Raw genomic sequence first — 23,064 nt, 5'->3', positions numbered from 1 at the left:
CCGCCCTTTTCCTCCTTTCCCCTCCCTTTTCCCCCTTTCCCTCCCTTTTCCCCCCTTTTCCCCCACCATTCCCGGGGGGACGCCGCCGTCACGTGACGGGCGCGGCGCACGTGACGCCGCGCGCCGCGAGGCCCCGCCCCCTTTCGCGCGCGCACGGCGGCGGCCGAGGGGAAGCGGGGGAGGGCGGGGCCCGCGCGTGACGTCACGGGTGAGATTGACGGGCGTGGCGGACAGCCAGTGAGCGCGCGATACGCCGCGGCCCCGGCCAATGGTGGCGCGCGGGGGGCGGGCCCAAGGCCGCGGCGGAGGAGGAGGAGGAGGAGGAGCGCGGCGGGCGGCGGCGGCGTGAGGGGACGCAGCGACATCGCGGCCCCGGCGGGCGCGGAAGACGCTGTGGCGGCGGCGGCGCCGTGTGCGGGCCGCGGGCGCTGAGCGAGCGTGTGCGGGCACAGCGCCGGGGGCCGCTGCCGCCGCTGCTGCCGCCGCCGTTCTCCTCCTCCTCCTCCTCCCTTCTCAGCCGCCGCCGCCATTTTGTGCGAGTGCCTCGCGCGGGCGCCATGTTTGTAAGGAAGAATTAGGGCCGCCATCTCCGGCCAGCAGCACCTCCCTCCCCCCGTGTGTGTGTCCTCCCGCTCTCCTGTGCCCCGGGGCTGCCGCTCGAGCCGCCGCCGCCGCCGCCGCCTCCCCGCAGCGCCCGCGCGGGGCGGCCGGGCCCGGGCGCTGAGTGCCCGTTAGTGTCTCACTAAGTAACCGTGAGTGCAAACCTTCATCATCTCTCCTCACTGAGGGGCCCGGCCCTCCTCCTCCTCCTCACCGAGCCGCCCCCAGCGCGGCCGTGCGCGCCGCCGCCGCCGCCGGGCTGGGCGCGGCCCGCGGGGAGCTGCCGGCCTGGGTAAGCTCGGGATGGGGCCCCGCAGCTCCGTTATCGCCCGCGGGAAAGGGCTCGGGGGATGCCCGGGATCCCCGCACCGGGAGCCGCATCCCCCGCGCTGCGACCGGCGGGGTTGGCGGAGCGCAGCCCCCTCTCCCCCGGTGGGACCCCCGGGCTGGGCGCTGCGGCCTCCCCGAGCCCCCGGAGGCTCCCCCGGCTCCGCTGCNGGCGGGGCCCTGCCTTCCTCCACCTCCCTCCTCCTCCTCCTCCTCACCACACCACAGCCAGGCACAATGGCCTTTGAAAGCTTGTTCTCCAAACCCCCAAACCCAGTTCTTGACCCAAACATGCCCGACTCTGACAGGCAACATGCAGGGGACGAAAGGTCGAGTAACATTCTTCTCTCTCTCCGCTTCTCATAATGGTGGTACTTAGTGGGGTGATGCTGGTAATGATGATGCTGATGCTGATGATGATGATGCTCTGTTAATGTGCCTGAGGGGGTTAACGATGTTTTTGGGGGGCAGGTCACCTTCAGGCTGGAGCGGGGTGGTGGTGGTGGGGAATGCAAGGAGGGGAGGGGGGTGTCACTGCATTAAAAGTGCATTTTTTTTTAGCAAGGTTTTAATTTTTTCCTTTTGGAATGCATGCGTTTTTACATCTTCATTGATTTATTCTGGCTGGGAAGGGGGGCTGTTTGCCATTCTTTCCATAAATTGCACTTTCCAGGGGGTGTCTGTTGAATGTCACCATTGTTCTCTGTCTCAGGCAGGAAAGGGTGCTCCGAGTTGGGCGGGTTTTTTATTTTTGGCTGTTTTTGTTGATACCACAATCTCTCACTAGAGCCATATTTAACGTCATTTTCTTGCCAGATTCCACCTTACACATTTAACTGGATCTTTTTTATGCAGATTAAGGGCTGACTGACGTTATCTTTGCCACCTCTCAATCCCCATGCGCAGAAACCCAGAGTCCTGTTCCTGGTGAAAGGACCTCTGTTGCTCCCTCCCTCCTTCCCTCCCTCCTTTTCTCTCCTGCAGCTGCTGGAAATTCAAATCCTTTCTCCAGGCAGCCCTGGCCTTCCTAACTAGTGCTAAAAATACTGTGCCAGGGTGGCAGTTACCAGTGCTTGAGCCTACGTCTACCCTGAGCATTCCTGACACAGCTGCAGGAGTTAAAAACGCCGGGGTTTTGGGATTCCCAGAGCTTGGCCTGCCCCCACACAGCTCCACAACCCTTTGTGGTACTTCAGAGGACCGGAAAACACTGGGAAAAGAAACCCCAAACAAACAGATAAAAAAAGAGGAGAAAAAAAAAAAAAAAGGCTTGGTGGGTAAAGGCAAAACTGTTTCCTTGCTGGGGAAAAGAGTCCCAAGTTCTGTGTTATAAATTGGGAAGTGGTCCCAAAATGCTCCTGGGGTTTAGTGCAAGGGTCAGGGCTGGGCCCAGAGCTGCTGGTGCTTGTTTGTCCTTTTCTGCTTGTCCTTGGGAAATGCTCCTGGGATTTAGTGCAAGGGTCAGGGCAGAGCCCAGAGCTGCTGGTGCTTGTTTGTCCCTTCCTGCTTGTCCTCGGGAAACGATCCCTAAAGTGGGCTTGGGGTTTAGTGCAGGTTCAAGGCAGAGCCCAGAGCTGCTGCTTCTCCTTTTCCCCTTCCTGCTTGTCCGTGGGCAAGGGTGGAAGTTGGGTCATGCTCTGTTTTCCAAGCCGAGTGCACACCAGGAATCTGCTGGGATCTCTGGAGCTGGGGCAGAGCTGTGCCGTGGAGTTCTGTGATTCCCACTGTTCCAGGGATTGGGAATAGCTGGAGTTCTCCAGTCCTTGAGGACGAGCCCGAGTGACTCCGGGTATTGCTGGGAGCAGAGTTTTTCCAGCTTGGAGTTCTCCTCATCCTCTCACCAGCTGTTCCCACCAGTACAACCAGTTGTGACACTGGTAATTGTGAAGTAGAGCCAATAAGTGCCACCTAACAACCTAATTAATTTTAATTTACAAGCCTTGCTTTATAATGTTTTAATTTATGAGGTGAAGAGCAACAACACACACAACCTGGGAGACCGTAACTCGTATTTTTGCTGGAACTTCAGCTCTGTAAAATAAGTTCATTCACTTCAAAAAAAGGCCCAACTCCCAAGTTTTTGTGTAACATCAGGTGTGCAAATGTAGGACCAGTAAAACCAGTTCACTGCAGGGAACACCCATACTGGGAACCTCACGACTCCCAGTCAATTTGTGGAACAGGAATTCTGTTAATAGTTTGATTTAAGCTGATCTGAGCTGATTATTAGTAAAAAATAATTTTAAAAACTCCCCTGTCTGGCCACACTTTGAATATTCCAAGTTGGAAGGTTGCTTTAATGCAGTTTTCTCAAGACAGGAATGGTTTTAATTCTTTAATTAGTTTTAGGTAATTCCTGTTGTTGACTTTATTTTGGTGATGAAGGGTCTGAGCCTTCCAGCACAGGGGTCCTGGAAAGATTTTTCCTGCAAGGATTTTGTGAGGGTTTCTTGGTTCTGTGTGGGTAAATCCACGGCAGGGTAAGGAAAAAGTTGGAGGCAAGTTTATTTACACACAGATTTCCCAGAAAATAGCTTGGAATTAATTTACTTTCACTTTTTACTGCTCCCAGCCACCCTCTGCTTTTATTTGATTTTTCCCAGTGAGAATTCCCTGTTATTTGGAGTTATTTTCCTTCTTAATTCCTAATTTCTTAAGCAGCACCTTAGTATCAAAATTGGGGGAATTTTAGCCCTCAGGGAATTTTAACCTAAAGTAAAATTATTTTTGAATGAAATGATGGGGAATGAAAATTTAAAAGGCTTCAATGATGTCTGAGGGTAAAAATTCCCAGAATATTTCAGAAAATGCATCCTGGGTTTGGATCTTGGACTTAAGGAGCTTCTGGAGTAAATCTTCTTTGGGTGTAAGGAATTCTATTTTTAAGGATGACCTGAAAGAAGGTCAAGGAAGGGGAGCTAAAATCCAGGTTGGAAGGTTAGGAACAAAATTAAAATACCAGAATTGGGGTTTTCTGATTCTCCCTTCCCAAATATTTGTGGAACTGCCCAGGGATTTCAGCAGGTTGCTTTTCCCTGGAAGTTCATTTGGCTTCTGTGCCTTTCTGATGCATTTTGGAGATGCTCTAGGAATCCTCTCAGACAGTGGGAACATTTCCTGGGATTGTTTTCACATATCCATTGAGCTCCAAATATCTGGAGGTTGTGGGAGAGGGAGGGAACTCCTGAAAGGGAGGTTCTGCTCTCCCTTCCTGCTGCACAGCTCCAGTTTGGGATTTAAATGGGAATAAAAGCAGCTAAACCAGAAGAGAATTCCTGCCTTGGCACTTCCTGGAAAAATAACTTATTTTCCAACAAATGGTATCTTTGACCATTATCTTTTCAATCCTTGTTTATCCAGTTGTTGGGTTTTTCCTCCTTTTTTTCTTCTTTTTCCTTTCCCTGCCCTCTTTTTCACATTCTTGAAGCTCAGTCCTTGGAAAATGCTTGGATGTTATGGAAAGAACTTAGGGATTAGAGGACTTTTGTAATCTTCCCTCTGCCATGCAATCCAAGGGATTGTATTACTGAGATTGGTTTACCTGGAAAGTTATTCCAGGCAATGCCTGGATGCATCCCAAAAAGTGCAAATCCACGGGTGTAATTCCCAGAGGAACTGGGACTTGGGAACAGCTCTGTTCCCAGGGAGCATTTTCAGTAGGTATTTTATGGAAGAGGATATTGTAATTGAATCCTTGAGGGAATGAGTTTAACCAATAACGTCAAAACATAATTGGATTTTTGGGATAGCTGCAGGTGTTTCAGGGATATTAATGTTCCAGTTTTATTTCATTAATGTAATTCCAAGAAATTCCAGGTCACACAGCACTTGTGTCTTCTGCCTGGCATATCCATTTTATCCCAAAAATCACAGCTTGGGGTTGCTTGGGACTTGTTAACCGTTGTTTTTTTTCCAGTGACAGGTGAGCTGGATAATAACATGGAATTTAATTGTCTTTCTGGTTTCCCTCTTCCAGGGAGGATGGAGAGCTGGAAGACGGGGAAATAGATGATGCAGCCTATGAAGATGTGAAGGAACACGGCTCAAAAGGGGAGGATAAGCAGAAAAATGAGAAAGGCCACCGGAAATCCCGGAAAAAACGCAAAAAAGAGAAGGAAAAGAAAAAATCCAAAAGGAGAAGACGGGACAAACATAAGGTTAGGAAAAAAAACCCCAACATTTTGGAAGTGCTGATTTGACTGATGGCTGTCCAGGACAAGAATCCAAGGAACTGGCAAAGGAAATAAAATGGTTTTATTACCATTAAGACTTAAACTGGTCTTAAATGTTCAAAGTTAAAGCCCAGGTCTTGGAGGCTGGGATATGAGAGTTTTTAGGATAAGATGCACAATATAAATGTATCACTTTTGTGCTCATTGTGTCTATGGAAAGAAGATGATTCCCTCCAAATTCACAGCTTTTTTGTTGTGTTTTCCAGCATAACTCCCCTTCCAGCGATGACAGTTCCGACTACAGCCACGACTCCGACATGGAGCGCACGGAAAGGCCCCACAAAAAAAGCAGCAGCTCTTCCTACAGGGATTATGATTCCTCCTTCAGTCAGGTAGGAAGTTTGAAACTCATTCCTCACATCTTTATTGAGGTGACATTCCAAAAACACAAATGTAAACACCGTGGGTTTGGAAGTTTGGCTCCATCCCGGTGCCTGTTCTCCCGGATTTCCAGAAGCACATCCAGCTCTTGTCTCCCTGAGGAGATTCCCAGGTGTAAAGCAGGATCTGTGGTAGAAAATAAGCCTGATACCAATTTTTCCTCCATCAGGCAACAGGAATTAAGGAAGCTTTAATATTAAGGAATTTTTTATTGCCTGCACTGGATTTAAGCTGGATTCAAAGGAAAGAACTCTTGAAAAGCCACTTTTCAATATCTAATGTGGATTCTGCTCCATTTTCTTGGCTTTTCTCAGCTGGTGAATTAAAATGATTAATTTTTCCTGAATAACTGAATTTCCCTGTATCATTGATCCTTTTTCTGGAGAAAGCTGGTAATGATACAACAACCCCAGAAATGGATTTTTAGAGCAGTTTGGAGGGGTGGGGTTTGGAAATATGGAATTGCTTCCTAATGCAGTCCCTTTCCTTACAGCATGGCCACGTGTCAGGGAATTACATGAGTTCCCAGAAGATGCAGCATAAAAAAAATGTCAAAAGTAAGGAATATGACAACTACAGTCATTACAGTGATGAAAACTTTGGCAATTACAACGAGGAGGAAAAGGATGAGGATTTTGCTGACCAGCTCAAACAGTACAGACAAGCTAAAGAGACTTCCAGTGGGGATTTGGGACCTCCATTCCCAAAGGAACCAGTGAAGAAGCAGGGCATGAAAGGGATCCAGAAAGGTAAGGGAAGTTTTGGTGGCATTTTGGGATGGAGACCTGGATGAAGGAAGCTGCCAGGGATGGTTTTCCTGGGGATATTCTGGCAGGTCAGAAATTAAGGGAGGGATTTAATTTACTCCATTTATCTCTCCTGGATGCCATGGGAGAACCATTTTCCCTTCATTTCTGTGATCCTTTTAAGAGCTTATCCCTGTTTTCCAGGCATTTCCCAACGAGGGAACAACTACAACATTGGAAGAGGGCGTGGAATGCAGAAGAAACTGAAGCGCAAAGATCGCGGGAGGGGCAGAGGCGGCAATAAAGGATCCGATGGCTTCCATGAGGTACCTGCAATTCCAGCCCTTATTCCCAGGATCTGCATCAGCAGTGCTCCAAAAGGATAAAATGTGGATTTCTTTCTTTTCCAGGATGGCAAACCAGTGAAGAAATGGGTTAATATGAGCCAGGAGTTCATCAACCAGCACACGGTGGAGCACAAGGGCAAGCAGATCTGTAAATATTTCCTCGAAGGGAGGTGCATCAAGGTAAATTTAATTATTCTTTAAAATAAATTCTTAGCAAACTTGGGTGTTGCAACTCAGTCTTTTGATTTCTGATGTGCTGAGGATTTTTAGATGGAGTTATTCGTGGGAAAACATCCTCTTCAGTTACACATCTAGAATTAAATTTTAATAAAAGTTTATATCTTATATCTTAAAACTTACCCTGAGAATGATAATGTGTTAATGACGTAATATCTCACAAGTTTGGAATCTCTAAATAGGCAACAATTCCAGAATATATGAAATTATTTCCTGCTGATTTGGGAATTTTGAAGGAATCACTTTGTGGCGTTAAACTTGAAAAAGTGGGGTTGTTAGAAAACACAACCACTAAATGACTTTTATTTGGTTCCTTGGCTGGAATTTTCTGTTTCTTACCCAAATGGTAGAAATAAAAGTGGAAATGATGGGAAATGTGTTTCTTGCTGCCTTTAAATGCCTTTGGGGTCAGATGACTGTTTGCTGCCACCTTCAGTTTTAGAAGGGACTGAAAGTGCACTTGGTGTCTTTTTCAGGAAAAGAAATCCTACAAAAAATACCCAAGCCCCCATCCAGCAAAATAATCCTAAAGAATAACAGAATCTATGGAAGTCATTCAGTAAAATATTATTTCAGTGCCTTTTTAATGCAAATTCCCAGGTCGAGGCAGAGAACAGGGATTGTTTTCTGTCACCATTCCATCTATTCCTTTGAATTCCAATCCAGGAATTTTCCCTATGTCCAGAACCACCCCCATTTACAGTTTTTATTGCTTGTAATGGAATTTAATGCTGGTAAAAGGGAAAAAATTCAATTCAGCAGAGGAGGATGTTGTTTTTACTATGGAATTAAATTACTCAGCATTTCAGATGGATAATGATTTTTCCCTGGTTTTTCTTTTCAATTTATTTATAGGGAGAACAGTGTAAATTTGATCATGATGCAGAGATTGAAAAGAAGAAAGAAATCTGTAAGTTTTACATCCAGGGTTACTGCACCAAAGGAGAGAACTGCATTTATTTGCACAATATCCTTTAAAAGTACTTCTAAATTCACCTGAAATGTTAATTTCTATTATTTTATTTCTATTTATTTTGATAGAAACGATTTCTAAACAATTTTTTTTAAGCAACTCTGCCACCTACGGTGTAGATTAATTGCAGGATTCTTTTTCTCAAATACTTCAGAGGAAAAAATAAATATAAAATTACTGATTTGTAACATTGTTATCTTGAAATGTTTCAAAACACTATCGTGTTTGAAACATGATTGTTTCAAAAACAAAATCCTGGAATTTTGGATACATTTATCCACACTTTTAAACCCCAGATCTGTTCCTCTTTGTCACTGTTATTTTGGCATTTTCCTCTGGAACTGAGACCTTTCCCTTTTTAATCACAATTGGAAAATTAAATCCGAAGGCCACAGAAATGTCATTTTTAGGAGAATTTTAAATGGCAGTAAGAGGTAAGTTGGTTATTAGCTTTCAGAATTCCTCCCATAAAAATGAATTCCTGATGAAGAATTGAGGGGTAGCCACCAGCTGGATTTTGGATTTCTGGATTTGATTGATTTTTGTATTTTTTCTTTTTTTGCATTTTGGTATTTTTGATTTTTGGATTCCCCAAACTGTTAGGAATCCTTAATTCCTTCCTCACATGAATTCCCCTGCAAGTTCTACCACACAGGAGCAAAGTGTTATCAAGGAGATAAATGCAAATTCTCTCACGCGCCCCTGACTGCGGAAACCAAGGAGCTGTTGGATAAGGTGAGCGATCTGGATACCGGGAATATCGGGATTGCTGAGCAGGGAAGGGGTGGAGGAGCCTTCTCCATGTGCTCCAGCAAATCCTGAGCTGTGGTTTATTGGGATATTCCCTCTCCAAGGGGTGTGAATCCAGCACTAAAAATGTGAGGAATCTTGGAATAACTCCTTCCACTCCTGTTTGAAGGACTCGTGGGAAATTGTTCCTTCCTGAAATAAAGAAGTATTTTCTTGGCTGGGATTTGGTGTCCTGGAAAACAGCTCCCAAAAATGGGTTTGGAATTCCTTTGGGTTGGATGTCAATGTCCAGCAGTATTGTAGCAGATGACAGGAAAGTTGTTTATTTAAATATGGAAATAATATCCCAGTGAAAGGCACAAGACTGAATCGAACTGGAATACTGGAAAATTGATGGAATGTTTGCCACGTGGCTTTCTTGCAGGTTCTGAATAATGAGGAGGAACCCCAGAATGAAGATGAGAAGGAGCTGGAGGAACTCCGGAAGCGGGGCATTGTTCCTCTCCCCAAACCCCCACCGGGGGTCGGACTCCTGCCAACCCCCCCGGAGCAATATCCCTTCTCCGAGTCCGACATGGAAAATTACCAGGATCCTTCAGGAGATTATAAGAAAATCCCATCTCTTTTTGAAATCGTCGTGAAGCCCACGGTGGACTTGGCACACAAAATTGGGAAGAAGTAGGTGTTGGAATTCTGGGGAGAACTCTCCTGGATATTTATCACTTAATCTTTAATCGTTGTTCCTGTCAGGATTCTGGGCTAAGTTAAGGATCAGACAGTTGATACCAGGATTATTTCATGTTTTCCATGGAAAGGAATTTAGGCCTGACCTCCCAGAAGTCTTGGTTTGGCATCTCCATCTGCAGGTGGAGCAGTTTGTTCCCTGCCCCAGTCTTTTTGTAGTTGGGTTTTTTGTGGGCAGAACTGATGGAGGTGAGCAAATACTGGAAAAAAAACATGGTCTTGGCCAAGGTGAGGAATGTGGAATGGGTGTAGTTGGAAAATAATGCTCCTTTGGGAATTTTATCCAATGTCGGATCAAGTAAGAGTGGGAAGGGGGCGAAGAGATCCAGCTGTTGGTGTTTGGAGGTCCAGAACCTGATTCCTTGATTTTCTTGTGCTTCCAGGCCGCCGACCTTCTACAACAGCGCGTCCCCGCCGCGGCCGCCGTTCCAGGGCAACGACCCACATTCCCAGCACATGTACAATCCAGGCTCCAGCCCAGGGCCGGGTCCTGGCATGTCCCAGGGACACAACGGGCCCCCGATGCACCCCGGTTCTCCCGGGCACCATCCCTGCGGGGGCCCCCAGGGGCCGGGAATGCCGCAGAGCCCCCCCATGCAGGGCGTTCCCCCGGGATACATGGGCCCGCAGAACCAGACTGGAATGCCCATGCAGGGCCAGCAAGGTGGGCCACCCCTCACCCCCCCGGGGATGGGGGGATCCTACAATTCCCCCGGAGTGCAGGGACACATGGTGAACATGCCAAGGGACAATCACTGTCCCCCGGGGCCGCAGTACCAGCAGATGCCCGGGGAGTACGAGCCCATGCAGAACCCGGCCGACTTCTACGACAACTATTATTCCCACCAAGCTGTGCACAACTTCCAGCCAGCCAATAATTCCGGAGGTAAGGACGTCTGCTGGATGAATTTTGGATAGAAACTTCCTGGAATGTCTTCAGTGTTCTGGCTTCTCAGCTGGTTCTGTTAAATCAAGTTACACTTTAGGTTGAAATGGGCTATTGGGAAGAAATCCTTCCCTGTGAGGGTGGGGAGGCCCTGGCAGAGTTTTTCCCAGGGAAGCTGTGGCTGCTCCATCCCTGGAAGTGTTCCAGGCTGGGTTGGATGTGGGTGGGAGCAGCCTGGGATGGGGGAAGGTGTCCCTGCCGTGGCTTGGAACCGGATGTCCTTTGAGCTCCTTTCCAACCCAGTCCATTCCACGATTCCACGTTTATAGCCATCAACACTTCTGTAGCTTAACCGCTAACCGGAGTTTTGTCCCGCAGATGGAGCGTGGCACGGAGAGTTTGCGGATCACCAGGCTCACCTCATGGCTCCGGAGTCGCATCCGGGCGGGAGCGAGTCGGACTGCATAGGTGGCCACATGGGCCACAACCAGGGCATCAACGTGCCCGACTTCCTGCCCGCCATGCAGAAGGCCCTGTACGTGAGGCTCAGCCAGAAGCACCAACGCGATGGAGACTCTGCCAGCAGCCAGGGACAGAGGGCCATGAGCAAAGATGAAGGTGAGCAGCATTTGGTTGGAATTCTCCTCGTACTTCCATGGCCACGGTCAACAAATCGGTTGATGTTGACTCGCGCCATGTCACTGTTCACAGTTCTTGGGAACTAAGTCCAAGCAGCAGCTCAGTGTTTTCAGCTTGTCTTCCCAGCTTGTTCTAGGATCTTAGCCTAGGCTCAGTCCATCCTAGCTCCAGTGAATAATTTTAAAAGCTCCTTTGGTTGATGATTACTTTGGAAAAATCCCTTGCTGGAGCAGAGGGGCTGTTTATCGCTGCCAGGACCGGAAGTGCGTCCTCGATCCTGTTTCTTCAGTGGCACCTCTTGATCTGTTTCCTCTAGAGCAGGATTTTTCCTTCTCAGATAGCCTTTAAAATAAAATATTGTCATTTCTTCCCTTCCTGAATCTCAGCCTGTCCTGCAAGCTTTGGGATTTGGTTTAAGTTAGGCAGCAAATTTATAACTTACCTGGATTAAAGACCACCGCAAGGGCCCATTTTATTTTTCCTCCTCCCATCAAGACTCAGATTTTGGATACAGGTTTTTTACTAGTACTCACAAGGATTGTTTGAAAGCAGGTTATTTTCCCCAATTAATATTGGGGGATATGGAGAGCCTCCCAAGCTGTGTCACATTCCATCTCCACTACTTCCAGGGTTTGTTGTTCCGGCACTTCTCCGGTTAAATGGAGTTTGGTCATTTCAGGGTGTGATTTTTATGATGCAGGGAGAGATTACATAGCAGATCTTTTCACTTTGACTTTACTGAGAAGTTTCCCGTTAGGGAGTGTTGGGTTCTCCAAGGATTATTTGCTGGAATAATCTAAATTTTGTGGCGTTTCTTTGACTTTTAGATGACAATGTCAACTGGTATTCCAGTAGTGAGGAGGAAGAGGGGAGCAGTGTTAAATCAATCCTCAAAACCTTAAAGAAACAAAGCGAAAACTTTAGGAATCGGCAACAACATTCCACGGAGCAGCACATGCTTGGGATGCCTACGGATCCGAGGCTGGCCAAGGACAAAGGAGTGGGGCCTCAGGCTGCTGACCCGAGACTGCGGGGCTCCCCGAGGCCCAATCCCAGGAAGCCTTCGGAGTCGGCGTCCCTGGATCCCCGGCTGGCCCGCGATCCGCGGATGCACAAGGTCAGCGAGGGCGGCCATCCCGGCTCCTCCCTGCCCGGGGCCAAGCTGGATTTGCACCACGCCGGAGTGAAGGTCAAGCAGAAAGGGCTGGACGATGATGAGGAGGACTCGGAGAGGGAGCTGAGGGAACGAGCTTTCCTCATTCCCATGGAACCCCTGCCGGGCGTCACGTTACGGGATCCCCGCTCCCAGCTGCGGCAGTTCAGCCACATCAAGATGGACGTGACCCTGATGAAACCCAACTTTGCCAAGCACATCGTGTGGGCCCCCGAGGACCTGCTCCCGATCCCGCTGCCCAAACCCGACCCCGTCTCTTCCATCAATTTACCCCTCCCTCCGCTCATCGCCGACCAGAGACTGAACAAACTGCGGAATCTGAAGAACGATCCGCACCCCGGCGCCGTGCCGGCCGATCCCCGGCTCGCTGCCAAGGCCAAAAACAGCCTGGTGGGCCGGGGCGGCTACCTGGATCCATCCACAGATTCCCATGCCAGTAGCTCCAGCAAACTGGGGGACCCTCGCTTGCAAAAGAACGTCGACCCCAGGCTCCACAGACTGTCGAGCGCGGACGCTCACCACGGAGTCGGGAAGGATTCCCACCCTCCTAAGTTTGACCCCCGCCTCGCCAGAGCTGCTGCCAGCTCATCCCAGCCCTCGGAAGCCGCGACTCCAAAATCTGACCCCGACGCTCTGCCTCCGTACGCGCCCAAATTGTCGTCCAGCGGCGTCAGGCTGGGATCTCCCGGCTCCATCCTGAGCGGGATCAGCCTGTACGATCCCAGGGATCACAGCTCATCCTCGGACACGGCTCCGACCGCTTCGGGAGAGAACGGAGAGAACCAGAAAAAAAGTATTTTGAAAAATTCCAGTAAAAACGAGGCGAGTCTGGCGGAAGACGCGTCCCAGCAGAAGGCCGCCTCCAACGCGGAAAAAGCCACGGAAGGATCGGCGGAAGGCGCTTCAGACAAGGCGAACAGCACCAATAAATCTCAGGCTAAACACTCCAGCGCCGCTCCTGCCGTCCACAATCTCCCGATCCAGGCTCTGTCGGGATTGATCCGGCCGCAGTACAGCGACCCCCGGCAGGTGAGGCAGCCCGGACAGGTAACGCAGGCCCCGGAGAGTGATCCCAACGGGGAGTCGGATGACAAATCCTTAAAAGATGTTTTCAAGACTTTCGATCCAACCGCTTCCCCGTTTTGTTAGCAGATGGCTTTGGAGTCTTTTTACCGTCGTGGGTATTGCAGTTCTCTGCTGTTTTGTACCTGGGTTACCTCTTTTGGCTTTATTTATTTTTAAATTATAATTCCCACCACTTTTCAGCTGCTAATCTCCGAACCACACGCAGTTCTCCAGTACGCTCGAGTGTTTGCAAGGCTGTGGTATTTTCTAGAGAATCCTTTTTCTTTCCAATTTCAGGGAGACTAATAATTGACCTGTAGAAAGGAAAACCAATTCCCCCCCTGGATCGTGTTAGAGCTGAGAAAAGCACTTTCATTGTAAATAAGTCATGGAAAATTCCCAGAGCTGTATATGTGTGAGCTGCCTCTTTCCCAAGCACCACTTAGATCCGATTGCCACATTTGTATAGATCCAAGCAATATTATGTACATGAATTCCCGGGAGAGATGCCGTTCCAGGACTGCCAAACCCCCGAACTGATGGAAAACCCCACGGAAATGAATCCAGAGGAAAGCGTCGCTCCTCCTTTTCCAATGAGTCGATGTAAGACACGGACAGTTTTTATTCCTGCAGTCGATATTAGTGTAAAAGAGACTATATCACATATTGAGGATGAAAAATGTCATATCTTTTGAAAGTATTTTATTCTATGCTGTACATAGAAGAAATTGTGAAGTACATAACTAGCAAAAGTAACTGTTCAAAGTGGAGAAAACTACATTGTCTAATACGAAAAGGAAAAACAAAAAAACAACAAAAAAAATGTTTTTATTTAATTTTTTTCCACGCCTACACGATTGGGATTTAGTGCTCCGAGTTCCATTGTGGTGTTCATGTATTTCAACGTATTTTTGTATTCAGCTGCTTAATTTGTATTGCTTTTTTTGTATGGCTGTAACTGCAGTACTTGTATTCATGGTGTCTCGACGACATTTTTAACAAAACAATTAAAAAGGGTACAGTTAATTCCTGGTGACGACTCCGTGTGCGTGCCGGTGGGGGACTAGAGCCGGGCTTTTTGGGATGGTTTGTGGGGTTTTAACGTAACCTTGTACCTGATCCCGAGGTCTCACGGAGGGAGCTGCCGTGTTCCGTCTCGGAGCGTCCTGTGTGTCTCAGATTGCCCAGGTTTTGCATGGCAGAGCTCTTGTCCTGCCTTTGGGGCTGCTTTTTCTCCAGAGGAAGAAGTGCAGTTGTTCCTAGCCAGCTGCCTTTCCAGTAAAAACGTGCTGCCTGCAGAGTCTTTATCCCAAGTTCTGAGGTTTTGGATGAGCCGAGGGAAGCTGGCGATTCCTGCATGGCAGAGGAGCCATCTCCGAAGGCAATCCTGGCTTCACTTTGCCTCCCTGACTTCCCAGAGCGTGAATTTTGTTAATTTCATTATTTCCTTTGGGTAGGAGAAGTAGAGAATGGACGTGGAACTGGGTGGCTGTCTTGGAGTAATCCATTAGTCCTTTGTTAGTAGTTTGTTATTTCTTCATCCACTCCCTGGAGGGGCTGCTCGAGGTTTTCCTCAAAAAACCGAGCCAGCAGGGAAAAACAGTGTGGAAATGGCATGGATACAGAGGCCTGTGAGTCCTCACAGCCTGTTGTCTCCATGTGTAATTCCTTCCTTTCCTTCCCTCCCTTCCCTCCCCTCCTGCTTTATTCATTGCAGTTATCTTCCCGGAGTCTCCGGTGTGCCTGCTGCTGCTTTTCCTGGGAATGCAGAGGAGATTCCTTGCAGCCACGCAAGTAGTGGAATTCCTGGTTGGGGGAAGGTGTTTGGGATGCAGGTGGGACACCAAGGGGGGCTGGAATGGGCTGCAGCCACCATGGAGCCAGTTGTGATCTGCTGTGCCGGTCGTGTATTCCACAGGGAATTCCATGGTGGCTCCTTTCCACCTCTCCTGCAGAATTCCAGCACGGAGCAGCGCTGCCATCGGACAGCTTGTGATCCCGAGGCTGGGAAGGATGGATGTGGAGAGCCAGGACAGAGGAGCAGCAGTCTGGGATACTCTGGGAGCTGTGAGGTAGGCGATCTCGGGGACTCAATGTTTACTCTGGATGGGAGAGAGTCCTGGGGCCCAGGGGGATTTTGGGAGGCAATCTGCAGGCTCAGGGCCAGCAGGTGAGACAGAACGCTCCCCACTGCTGCATCCATGGCTGGGTGAAGCAGGAAAGGTGGAGAGATGGCAGAAAGCCTGAGCATCTCTGGATCACAGAATCCTGGAATAGTTTGGATGGGAAGGGACCTTAAACTCATCCCATTCCACCCCCTGCCACGGGCAGGGACACCTCCGACACCTCCCACTGGATGAGGATTCTCCAAAGCCCCGTCCACCCCATCTCACCAGCGGGGGGTAAAACACTCACCAGAAGATTCCTGGCCTCCCCACGGAGCCTGTTCCGAGGTTTTCCTGCCTCGGTGGAAAACTCCAGCATGAATCCTTCACCCTGCAAAGTATTCCTGCTCTGCTTCCAGCGCCATGGAGCCCCTCTCTGGGCTACAGGTGTCTGTCCATAACTGTGTGTCCTTTCCTAGGACTGGGGTGCTTTGGGACATTCCTGCTCCAGGGGGGTTGCTCTTGCACCAGAGACATCAGGGTGGGCTCAGTCTTTGCCCCTCGAGTTTTCCGGAGCCCTAATTCATCCCGGTCGGAATTTAAAGCCTCCTTGGCTCTGTGCTGTGTCAGGTTTTTCCTCCACTGCTGACAGAAGGCAGCAACTTCTTCTTCCTCGGGGTCTGCTGAGGGCTGTCCCAAACCCTGTTGGGAAAAGGAATTGCTTTAATTCATCTCTGTGCATCCTAAATTATGGAAAAGTCTGGAAGTGCCGAATGTGTGCATGATCCACACGGCATCGCTGCCTCTCAGTGCTTCAGAATGCCTCCAAAGCTTCCTACAGGGACAGGAAAGGAGGACAGTTTGTTGATAAGCAGGGAATTTTCCAAAGGGAAATCTCCAGGTCATAAAGGACTTGGGGATCTAGACAGTCAAAATTAATTAATTAATTTTTTAAAATAGATTAATTACTCCAGGCTGGCATCAGCAAAGTGAAAAATGGGCAAATAGAGGAAGCTTTAAGTTTAATTAAGCACGGGAGGAGCTTTGTCACCCTTGGGGCTGATTGTTCAGCAAACGGGATTCTAAAAATCCTGCGTCCAGGAAGAGACGCTGATCCCAGGAAAAGCGGTGGGGTGGGATTCAGGTGGAAGTGCTGCCTCGGGAAGAGGCTGGTGGTGTTTGCATTTGTTCTCCAGTTGTTTTCTGGAAAAATCTGCTGCCACAGACTTGATGGCAGCTGCATGGGGAACTCTTGGGAATTTGGTTTTTGGGATTAAAGAGGATAGCATGGACTAATTCCAAAGAAAAAGTGCTCTACGAGCCAAAAATTAAGTGGGGAATGGACCAGGTCAGGGTGACTTCAAGGACAGGCAACGCCTGAGGCAGAAAGGCACAAGATGAAAGAATTCCAGGAGGAATATTTGCTGCAGCTGGAATCCCACAGCAGCCAGATCCCAGCTCCCATAGAAAGACCAGGATGAGAAGCTCCCGCAGCGTGGAATTGCTGCAGTTATAGAGAAACCCTTCCCTGTGTGGGGCGGGCAGGCCCTGGCACAGAGAAGCTGTGGCTGCCCCACCCCTGGAACTGCTCAAAGCCAGGTTGGACGGGGCCTTGGAGCACCCCTTCCCACCCCAATAATTCTGGGATCGATTCCACGATGGACTCACTTTGACACACGCCGCCTCGGCCGCCCTCAGGACATGCTGGACTGCTTGGATGAGGTTCTGCACGTTGCTCAGCAGCAGCTCAGAGGAGGCCCTGCTCTCCCCAGTCACTGCCTTCACCCTTCAAAGACATTCCAAAGGATTTTATTGGAAGGACACTGGATGCACAGCGTTGTTATTCCAAACTCAGCTCATCCCCTGCATCATCGGAGCAGGGAAACCCAAGGAGGGAAGGGAGGCCTCCAAATGGTTCCTCAACTCTTGGCCAATACCCACCTCCCCTAGGAGCTCTGGGGACCACCACCTGCATTCCCTGGAGCAGGGATTGCTGTAGGATGCCCCTGGAGAGCTGATCCCAACTCACCTGGCCACGATGGCGAGCTGGCTGCCGATGGATTGGGTGTGCTCGGCAGCGCGGAGCAGCTCCGCGGAGCACCTCTGGTCCAGGCAGTGCTTGGCGAGGATGTTCCCAAACCTAACAACCACCTGCCCGTCGGAAACCATCTGCCTGGCACAGGCAACAAACTGCTCCTTGCTCTGGAACGGGATAAAAATCAGTGGGACTGGGGAGAGAAGGAGAAAAAAACTTTTCCTGCAGGACAGGGAAGGGTCCAGGAGGCTCAGGTACCTCCTGAGGAAAGGACAGGATGCCAAGCTCACATCCAGCCAGGAGGAAAGAATTTGGAATATTTTGCTCGTACAGAGCTGGTGCCGCTCACCCAGGAGCTGGGTGACACAAGGATTTGGGATGGAGCTGCCGTGATCCTAAGGGAGAACGGGAGGGATGAACCTACCGCAATGGGGCCCTTCCTGCGCAGGAACTGAGCCATGTGGAGCATCCTGGTGGCCATGTCCTGGGTCACCTGGGACACCTGGCTGGGGCCACCCTGCCACTTGCCGCGGTTTCCTGTCTCCTGCTTTGCAGGGGGGATGCTGGAAGGGCCATCTCGGTGCTGTGGAGACAGGAAGGGAGCAGATTCCAAGCCTGGAATGTGTGGACATGGCGAAGCCGGGTGGTCTCCTCCAGCTGGGTGTTTCTGAAGGAGATTTTGGTGAGTGAAGTTGGTGGGAGAGCTGCTCACCCCCTGCTGGGTCCACTCCACCATCCCACCAGCCCTTCTCCCTAAATCCAAAGCCCTTGGAGCCATCTCTAAGTGGGAGTAGGGTGTCCTGCAAGCTGTGACAGCTTGTAATTAATTCCCAGCACAATTAGAGCTCTACAGCGCTTTGCTGAGGGACCTGGGTCTGTGCCAAAGCCTTTCCCAGCTCCTGACACCCATGGGAATGGAGCTGCTGGTTCCAGAGGGAATGTGAGGCGGTGAGGGAGAGTGCTGCAGCCCCCCTGCCTCCGAAATGGCGGACTGGGATGGGTGTAGGAGAGCCTGGCCGATCGGATGTCCAGGAATCCAGGGCTGCCAGCAACCTGAGCTGCCCGAGTGGCCCAGGGTCAGCCCTGCCAGCATCCCTCACATTCCTGCTCCGTGCTGCGAGCGCCAGGAATGACGGACAGGGAAAAAAACCAGGGAAAAAGGAGCTCCCGTACCAGCTCACCCCCTTCCCGCCCGGCTCCACTCGCTCCTCTGCTCCCGCGTGGATGAATTCCTGCTGCCTCTGGAGTGGGCTCTGGAGCTGGGGAGAGTGTGGCTGTGCCCTCGGGCGATCCTGGGGAGCGTTCCCGCTGCAGGCATTCCGTGAGGCGCTGCAGGACATCCCTGTCGATTCCAGGGATAACCCGGAGCTGTGTGACAAGGTAGTGTGCCTTGGCTGACCAGTACCACACCGCGCTGTCCAGGTGGGGATCCCCGGTGTCCTGGCAGGGATCCCCGGTGTCCAGGCGGGGATCCCCAGTGTCCAGGAGGGGATCCCCGGTGTCCAGGAGGGGATCCCCAGTGTCCTGGCGGGGATCCCCGGTGTCCTGGCGGGGATCCCTGGTGTCCTGGCAGGGATCCCCGGTGTCCAGGCGGGGATCCCTGGTGTCAAGGCGGGGATCCCCGGTGTCCAGGCAGGGATCCCCAGTGTCCAGGCAGGGATCCCTGGTGTCCTGCTGGCTCCTGAAGTGCTGCCGGATGCTTCCCACCAAGTCAGCCGTGAGGATCAGCAGGTGGTCAGCCACGGACAGCAGGTCAGGCTGTGACCCAAGCTGAACACCGGCCTCCAGAGCATCCCGGAGGGTGTTCCTGACCCACTGGACATCAGCCATGAGCCGATTTGCCTTCTCCTCAAACCCTTCCTTGCTCCTCTCCCTCTCTTGGCTGAGGTTGGACAGAGCTGCTCCAGCCACGTCCTGGATGAGCTGCAGCTGTTCCATGTTGACCCTTTCCATGTGGAGCGACAGCGCCTTGGCCCTGAGGGCCACGTCCCTCCGCAGCAGCTCGAAGCGGATGGCCAAGCTGGCAGTAGGCAGTGGGGAGAGCAGGAGGGTGTTGGACACGTCCAGCAGCGCTTCCATGAGCACCTGGATCTCCTCCCGGAGCACCAGGATTTCTCTGGCACCGTGGTCTCCAGGGCAGGATAAGTAGGAAAGGCGGGCAGCCTCCTGCAACCTGAGGGAATTCTCAGCCACAGCAGGCAGGAGGCTCCGTGGGGCAGCCTTGTTCCTCACAGCTCTGCTCAGCTCCGCCAGGAACAGGACATCCCTGCCCACGAACCCATCCATGGCATCCAGCAGGACACGCATGCCAACGGCCCACCGGACACCGCGCAGCTCCAGGACGGCCTTTTCCATCCCACAGGATTCCCTGAAGGATGCTGCCTTCTCCAGGAACGCTTTGGTGTTCAGCTGAGCACGGGAAAACTTGGCTTGGAGCTGCAGGAAGCTCTGCTGGCCACGGGAGGGATTGGGATTTTCCTGACTGCAGGCTGTGCTTGCCATGGCTCCCGCCACCTGCACTGCTCCCGCTAAACCCAGCAGCGTCTCATCCAGAGCCTGCTTCCCTCTTGGAAAATCACCCAACAGGATAAATCCAAGCACTTGCTGGGCCAGAGCATTCCAAGGGCCTGCCACAGCCGCCAGGCACTCCCGAGTCTCCCGGATCCTTCCCGAGAGCCCGAGTGCCATTTGGAGAAGCCTGCCTGGAGCAGGGAGCTGCCCGGGGGCTGTTCCCGTGGCCAGGCTGATGATCCGTGGGGTCAGTGCCGCGATATCCCGGTGCTGCTGCAGCACCTGGAGCTGCGGGGGCTTGGCCACGGGCAGCGCTTCCCGTGCTGCTTCCACCCAGCCATCGGAGAGCTCCAGCAGGACGCAGCAAGCAGCACGGACGGCGTCCCTGGCACCGGCTCGGGATGCTGCCAGGAGAGCTGCGATGACAGGGTGTGTTTCCCCTTCCCATGGATCCAGGCAGAAGTTAGCTGGTGGTGAAGATGGAGGACTTTGGAGATCTCCTTGGAACGCTGCCTCAGCCGTCCTGGTTGGTATCCCAGTGTGGGACCGGAGCTCCAGCCCCTCTTCCACCTCGGTGCTCCGCACTCGCTCCCGGAGCGGGCTGAGGATCTCCGGGTGGTTGGAGCCATCCAGCCCGGCTTGGACACGGAGAGCAGAGTCCATCAGGGAGCTCGCTGCCTGGGAAAAGGCATCCCGGCTTTGGAGGCAGGAAAACCTTCCCGGCACGAGGGCCGTGACTGCTTGCAGCTCCACGATGGATTTGGCCAATTGCTCCACCCACACCAACAAGCCGTTCCTGAAGATGGGATCCGTGGCGTTGTCCACGTGCCGGGAGGCAGCTCCGACCACCCAGCGCGCCCAGCCCGTGAGGCGAGCGGTGTGCTGGGAGAATCCCTCGGGATCGCGGTGTTCCAGCGCCACTTCACACCCTTCCTTGTGCTCGGCCAGCTCCAGGATGGATAACTCCAGGAGTTCCCTCACGCCGATGGTCTCCTCGAAGCAGTGCAGGAGGCCGTCGGTGGCTCTGGCCCAGGCACGGCCCAGGGCCTGGAGCCGCTCCATGATGTTCCCGCTGGTTTCCGTGAGCAGGGAAGGGAGGCTGCCCAGGAGGCTCCGCAGCTGCTCCGCGCCCTCCCGGATTTCCCTGGCGGTTTGGGCCTCGGCACACCCGGCCAGGACCAGATCGGCCGCTCGGAGCATCCGCTGGGCCTGGGCGAAGAAGGCGGCAGTGAGGGGCTGGAGCTTCCTTAAAATTCCTCCTGGTTCTGCAGGAAAACGTCCTGAACGGGCAAGGCTAAGGACACCTTCCAGCAGCTGCCTCAGGGGCTCCTTCTCCTCGAAGAATCCATCCAGGATTTGGCACAGCGTGGCTCTGAGCACTGCCCGCTCCAGGTTTTCCAGCTGCTCCCTCAGGCTGTGACATTCCCGCTGCAGTCCCTGTTCCCCATGCCTCTGGCTTGTGTGGCTGAGGATGCTCCTCCTCAGCTGCAGCAGCACCCAGCAATGTTCCAGCAGCTCCAGCCGCAGATCCAGCCGGGATGACTCTGCCAGCAGCATTCCATGGAGAATGACTGCTTCCAAGAGGGAGCTGAACCCGCCCTCGGAGAGGCGCAGGGTGTCGGGCTGGGAGAGGAGAGCCTGGAGCCTGCTCACCTGCTGGGAGAAGATGCCACTCCTGTCCTGGGGCTCGGTGAGCTGCGAGAGGAGCCCCTTGACGGTGCTCTCGGTCAGCTGGAAGACAGGATCCTGGGAGAGGTCAGCTTGGCGATCCCTGGAGCGTGGCAGGGCTGTGTGGATGAGCGGGACACACTGGTGGAGCAGCTGCAGGCTCTGGGCCAAGCTCTTCCCTCCGGGACAGTCTCCGAGGTGCTGGAGGCGCTCGGCCGTGAGGCGGCTCAGCCGGAGCAGGGCCTGGGAGAAGGCCTGGAACGCATCCAGCATCCCCGGAGCGTCCCGGGCATCCTGCAGCTCGCTCAGGCTTTCCAGGAGCCAGCTGGCAGCGCCAGCGATCCTCCTCAGCCCCGCAGCCTCTTCCAGCTGAAGGATCTAGGCAGGAAACAAGGCAGAGACAGCGCTCAGGTCAGGAGCTGCCGTTCCCCTTCCACCCCTGGAGTGGGGAGGAGCTGCGGTTGGCTCCGTGGATCTGCCGGAGCTTCCCCCGCTCGTGTCCCTTCCCGGAGTGCCCCTGACCTTTGCTGTCTCCATCAGGCTCCTCTTGGCGGCCGCTGCCAGCTGCTGGCGGTGCCCAGGGCTGTGAGGATGCTCCTGCAGCTGGAATGCTGCCAGTGCCACGTCCCTCCCGGCCCGGAGCAGGGATTCACCCACGGGACACAGCTCCTCGCTCCCTCCCACGCCACAATCCTCGGAGATCCTGCGAGGGAATGACTGGGCTCAGCTCTCCTGGCTGTCCCCTGCTCCCAGTCCCACCTCTCCAGGGGCATCCCTGCCACCTTTTCCGTCTCTTCCCAGCCCTGGAATCCACCCGGGAGACTCCCATCCGCCTCACCTCCTCGCCACAGCAGCGAGTTCTTCCATAGCTTTGGCCAATTCTCTCGCCTTTTCCCCCAAATTGGGGAAGGCTGGACAAATCCCATCTTCCCTTTCCAGGGCGAGGAGGAGGTGGCAGAGCTCCACCGCCATGGGACAGAGAATTCTCTGGATAGCTTTGTTTTCTGTTGGGAGCCCAAGCTCAGAGAGAGAAAAACGCTCCATGTTGTCCTGCCTGGAAAAGGGAAAAAACTTTGGGGTTAGTTGGGATCCAGTGTGGAACAGTTCCCGGTTTTCTCAGCGAGCTTGGATGGGGATGGCAGTCTCTGGCTTGGGAAACGCTCCCGGCTTTCATTTTGCCCAGCGCCGAATCCAGGTCACTCACCTGGAATTCCTGGCACACCGGAGCCGGGATTGCCTTTCCCGGGGGATCGCCACGGGCTGTTCCCGGCTCTGCAGAGCCGGCATTCATTCCCTCACAGGGAGGGATCCGGGACAGCGGAGCCGGGGGCAGCGCCAGGTCCCTCTCCCCCGGTTCCCGCGGTTCCCGGGACGCCACGCGGGCCGTTCCCATGGGAGCGACGCCGGGATGCGCCAGTGTCGCCATGGAGATAACGGGCGCGGGGCGGTGACGTCACGGCGCGCGCGCCGGCCGCGGGGCACGCCGGGAGTTGTAGTTCGGCGGGCTCGGGGCGCTGGGCTCCCCTCGGGCCGGGCGCGCGGGGAAGGCGGGATCAGGCGGGAATATCCCACTTTTCCCCGTACAGGCCTCACTCCTTCCAGGGGAGTTTTTGAACAACACAAGTGTGCGCCCCAGCTAACGGC

General features: G+C 52.7%; 2 protein-coding genes across 4 annotated transcripts; one reads left to right on the top strand and one right to left on the bottom strand.

The window, feature by feature from the left end:
* The first annotated feature begins 422 nt into the window (after nucleotides 1–422).
* ZC3H6 (zinc finger CCCH-type containing 6) lies at nucleotides 423–14,127 on the top strand. 3 transcript variants are annotated; one of them, XM_033513145.1, is made up of 12 exons: nucleotides 423–752; nucleotides 4,904–5,084; nucleotides 5,366–5,491; nucleotides 6,034–6,289; nucleotides 6,491–6,612; nucleotides 6,697–6,813; nucleotides 7,726–7,837; nucleotides 8,469–8,578; nucleotides 9,018–9,271; nucleotides 9,721–10,223; nucleotides 10,602–10,841; nucleotides 11,690–14,127. In XM_033513145.1, exons 3-12 carry the CDS (start codon nucleotides 5,417–5,419, stop codon nucleotides 13,183–13,185), a joined length of 3,285 nt encoding a protein of 1,094 aa, XP_033369036.1. In that variant the 5' UTR covers nucleotides 423–752; nucleotides 4,904–5,084; nucleotides 5,366–5,416; the 3' UTR covers nucleotides 13,186–14,127. The 3 variants fall into 3 exon arrangements, with proteins under 3 accessions (XP_033369036.1, XP_015477507.1, XP_033369035.1); XM_015622021.1 differs by lacking the exon at nucleotides 423–752 and adding an exon at nucleotides 1,105–1,256; XM_033513144.1 differs by lacking the exon at nucleotides 423–752 and adding an exon at nucleotides 1,491–2,804.
* Nucleotides 13,787–22,926, bottom strand: LOC107201947. The gene is made up of 8 exons (XM_015622018.3): nucleotides 22,625–22,926; nucleotides 22,259–22,474; nucleotides 21,943–22,123; nucleotides 18,415–21,798; nucleotides 17,666–17,824; nucleotides 17,236–17,408; nucleotides 16,875–16,992; nucleotides 13,787–15,908 (listed from the first exon to the last, which is right to left on the bottom strand). Exons 1-8 carry the CDS (start codon nucleotides 22,705–22,707, stop codon nucleotides 15,648–15,650), a joined length of 4,575 nt encoding a protein of 1,524 aa, XP_015477504.1. The 5' UTR covers nucleotides 22,708–22,926; the 3' UTR covers nucleotides 13,787–15,647.
* Nucleotides 22,927–23,064: the final 138 nt, after the last annotated feature.

Source organism: Parus major, chromosome 3, assembly GCF_001522545.3.
Source record: "Parus major isolate Abel chromosome 3, Parus_major1.1, whole genome shotgun sequence".
NCBI lineage: Eukaryota > Metazoa > Chordata > Aves > Passeriformes > Paridae > Parus > Parus major.
This window is presented reverse-complemented; position numbering and strand designations above follow the sequence as displayed.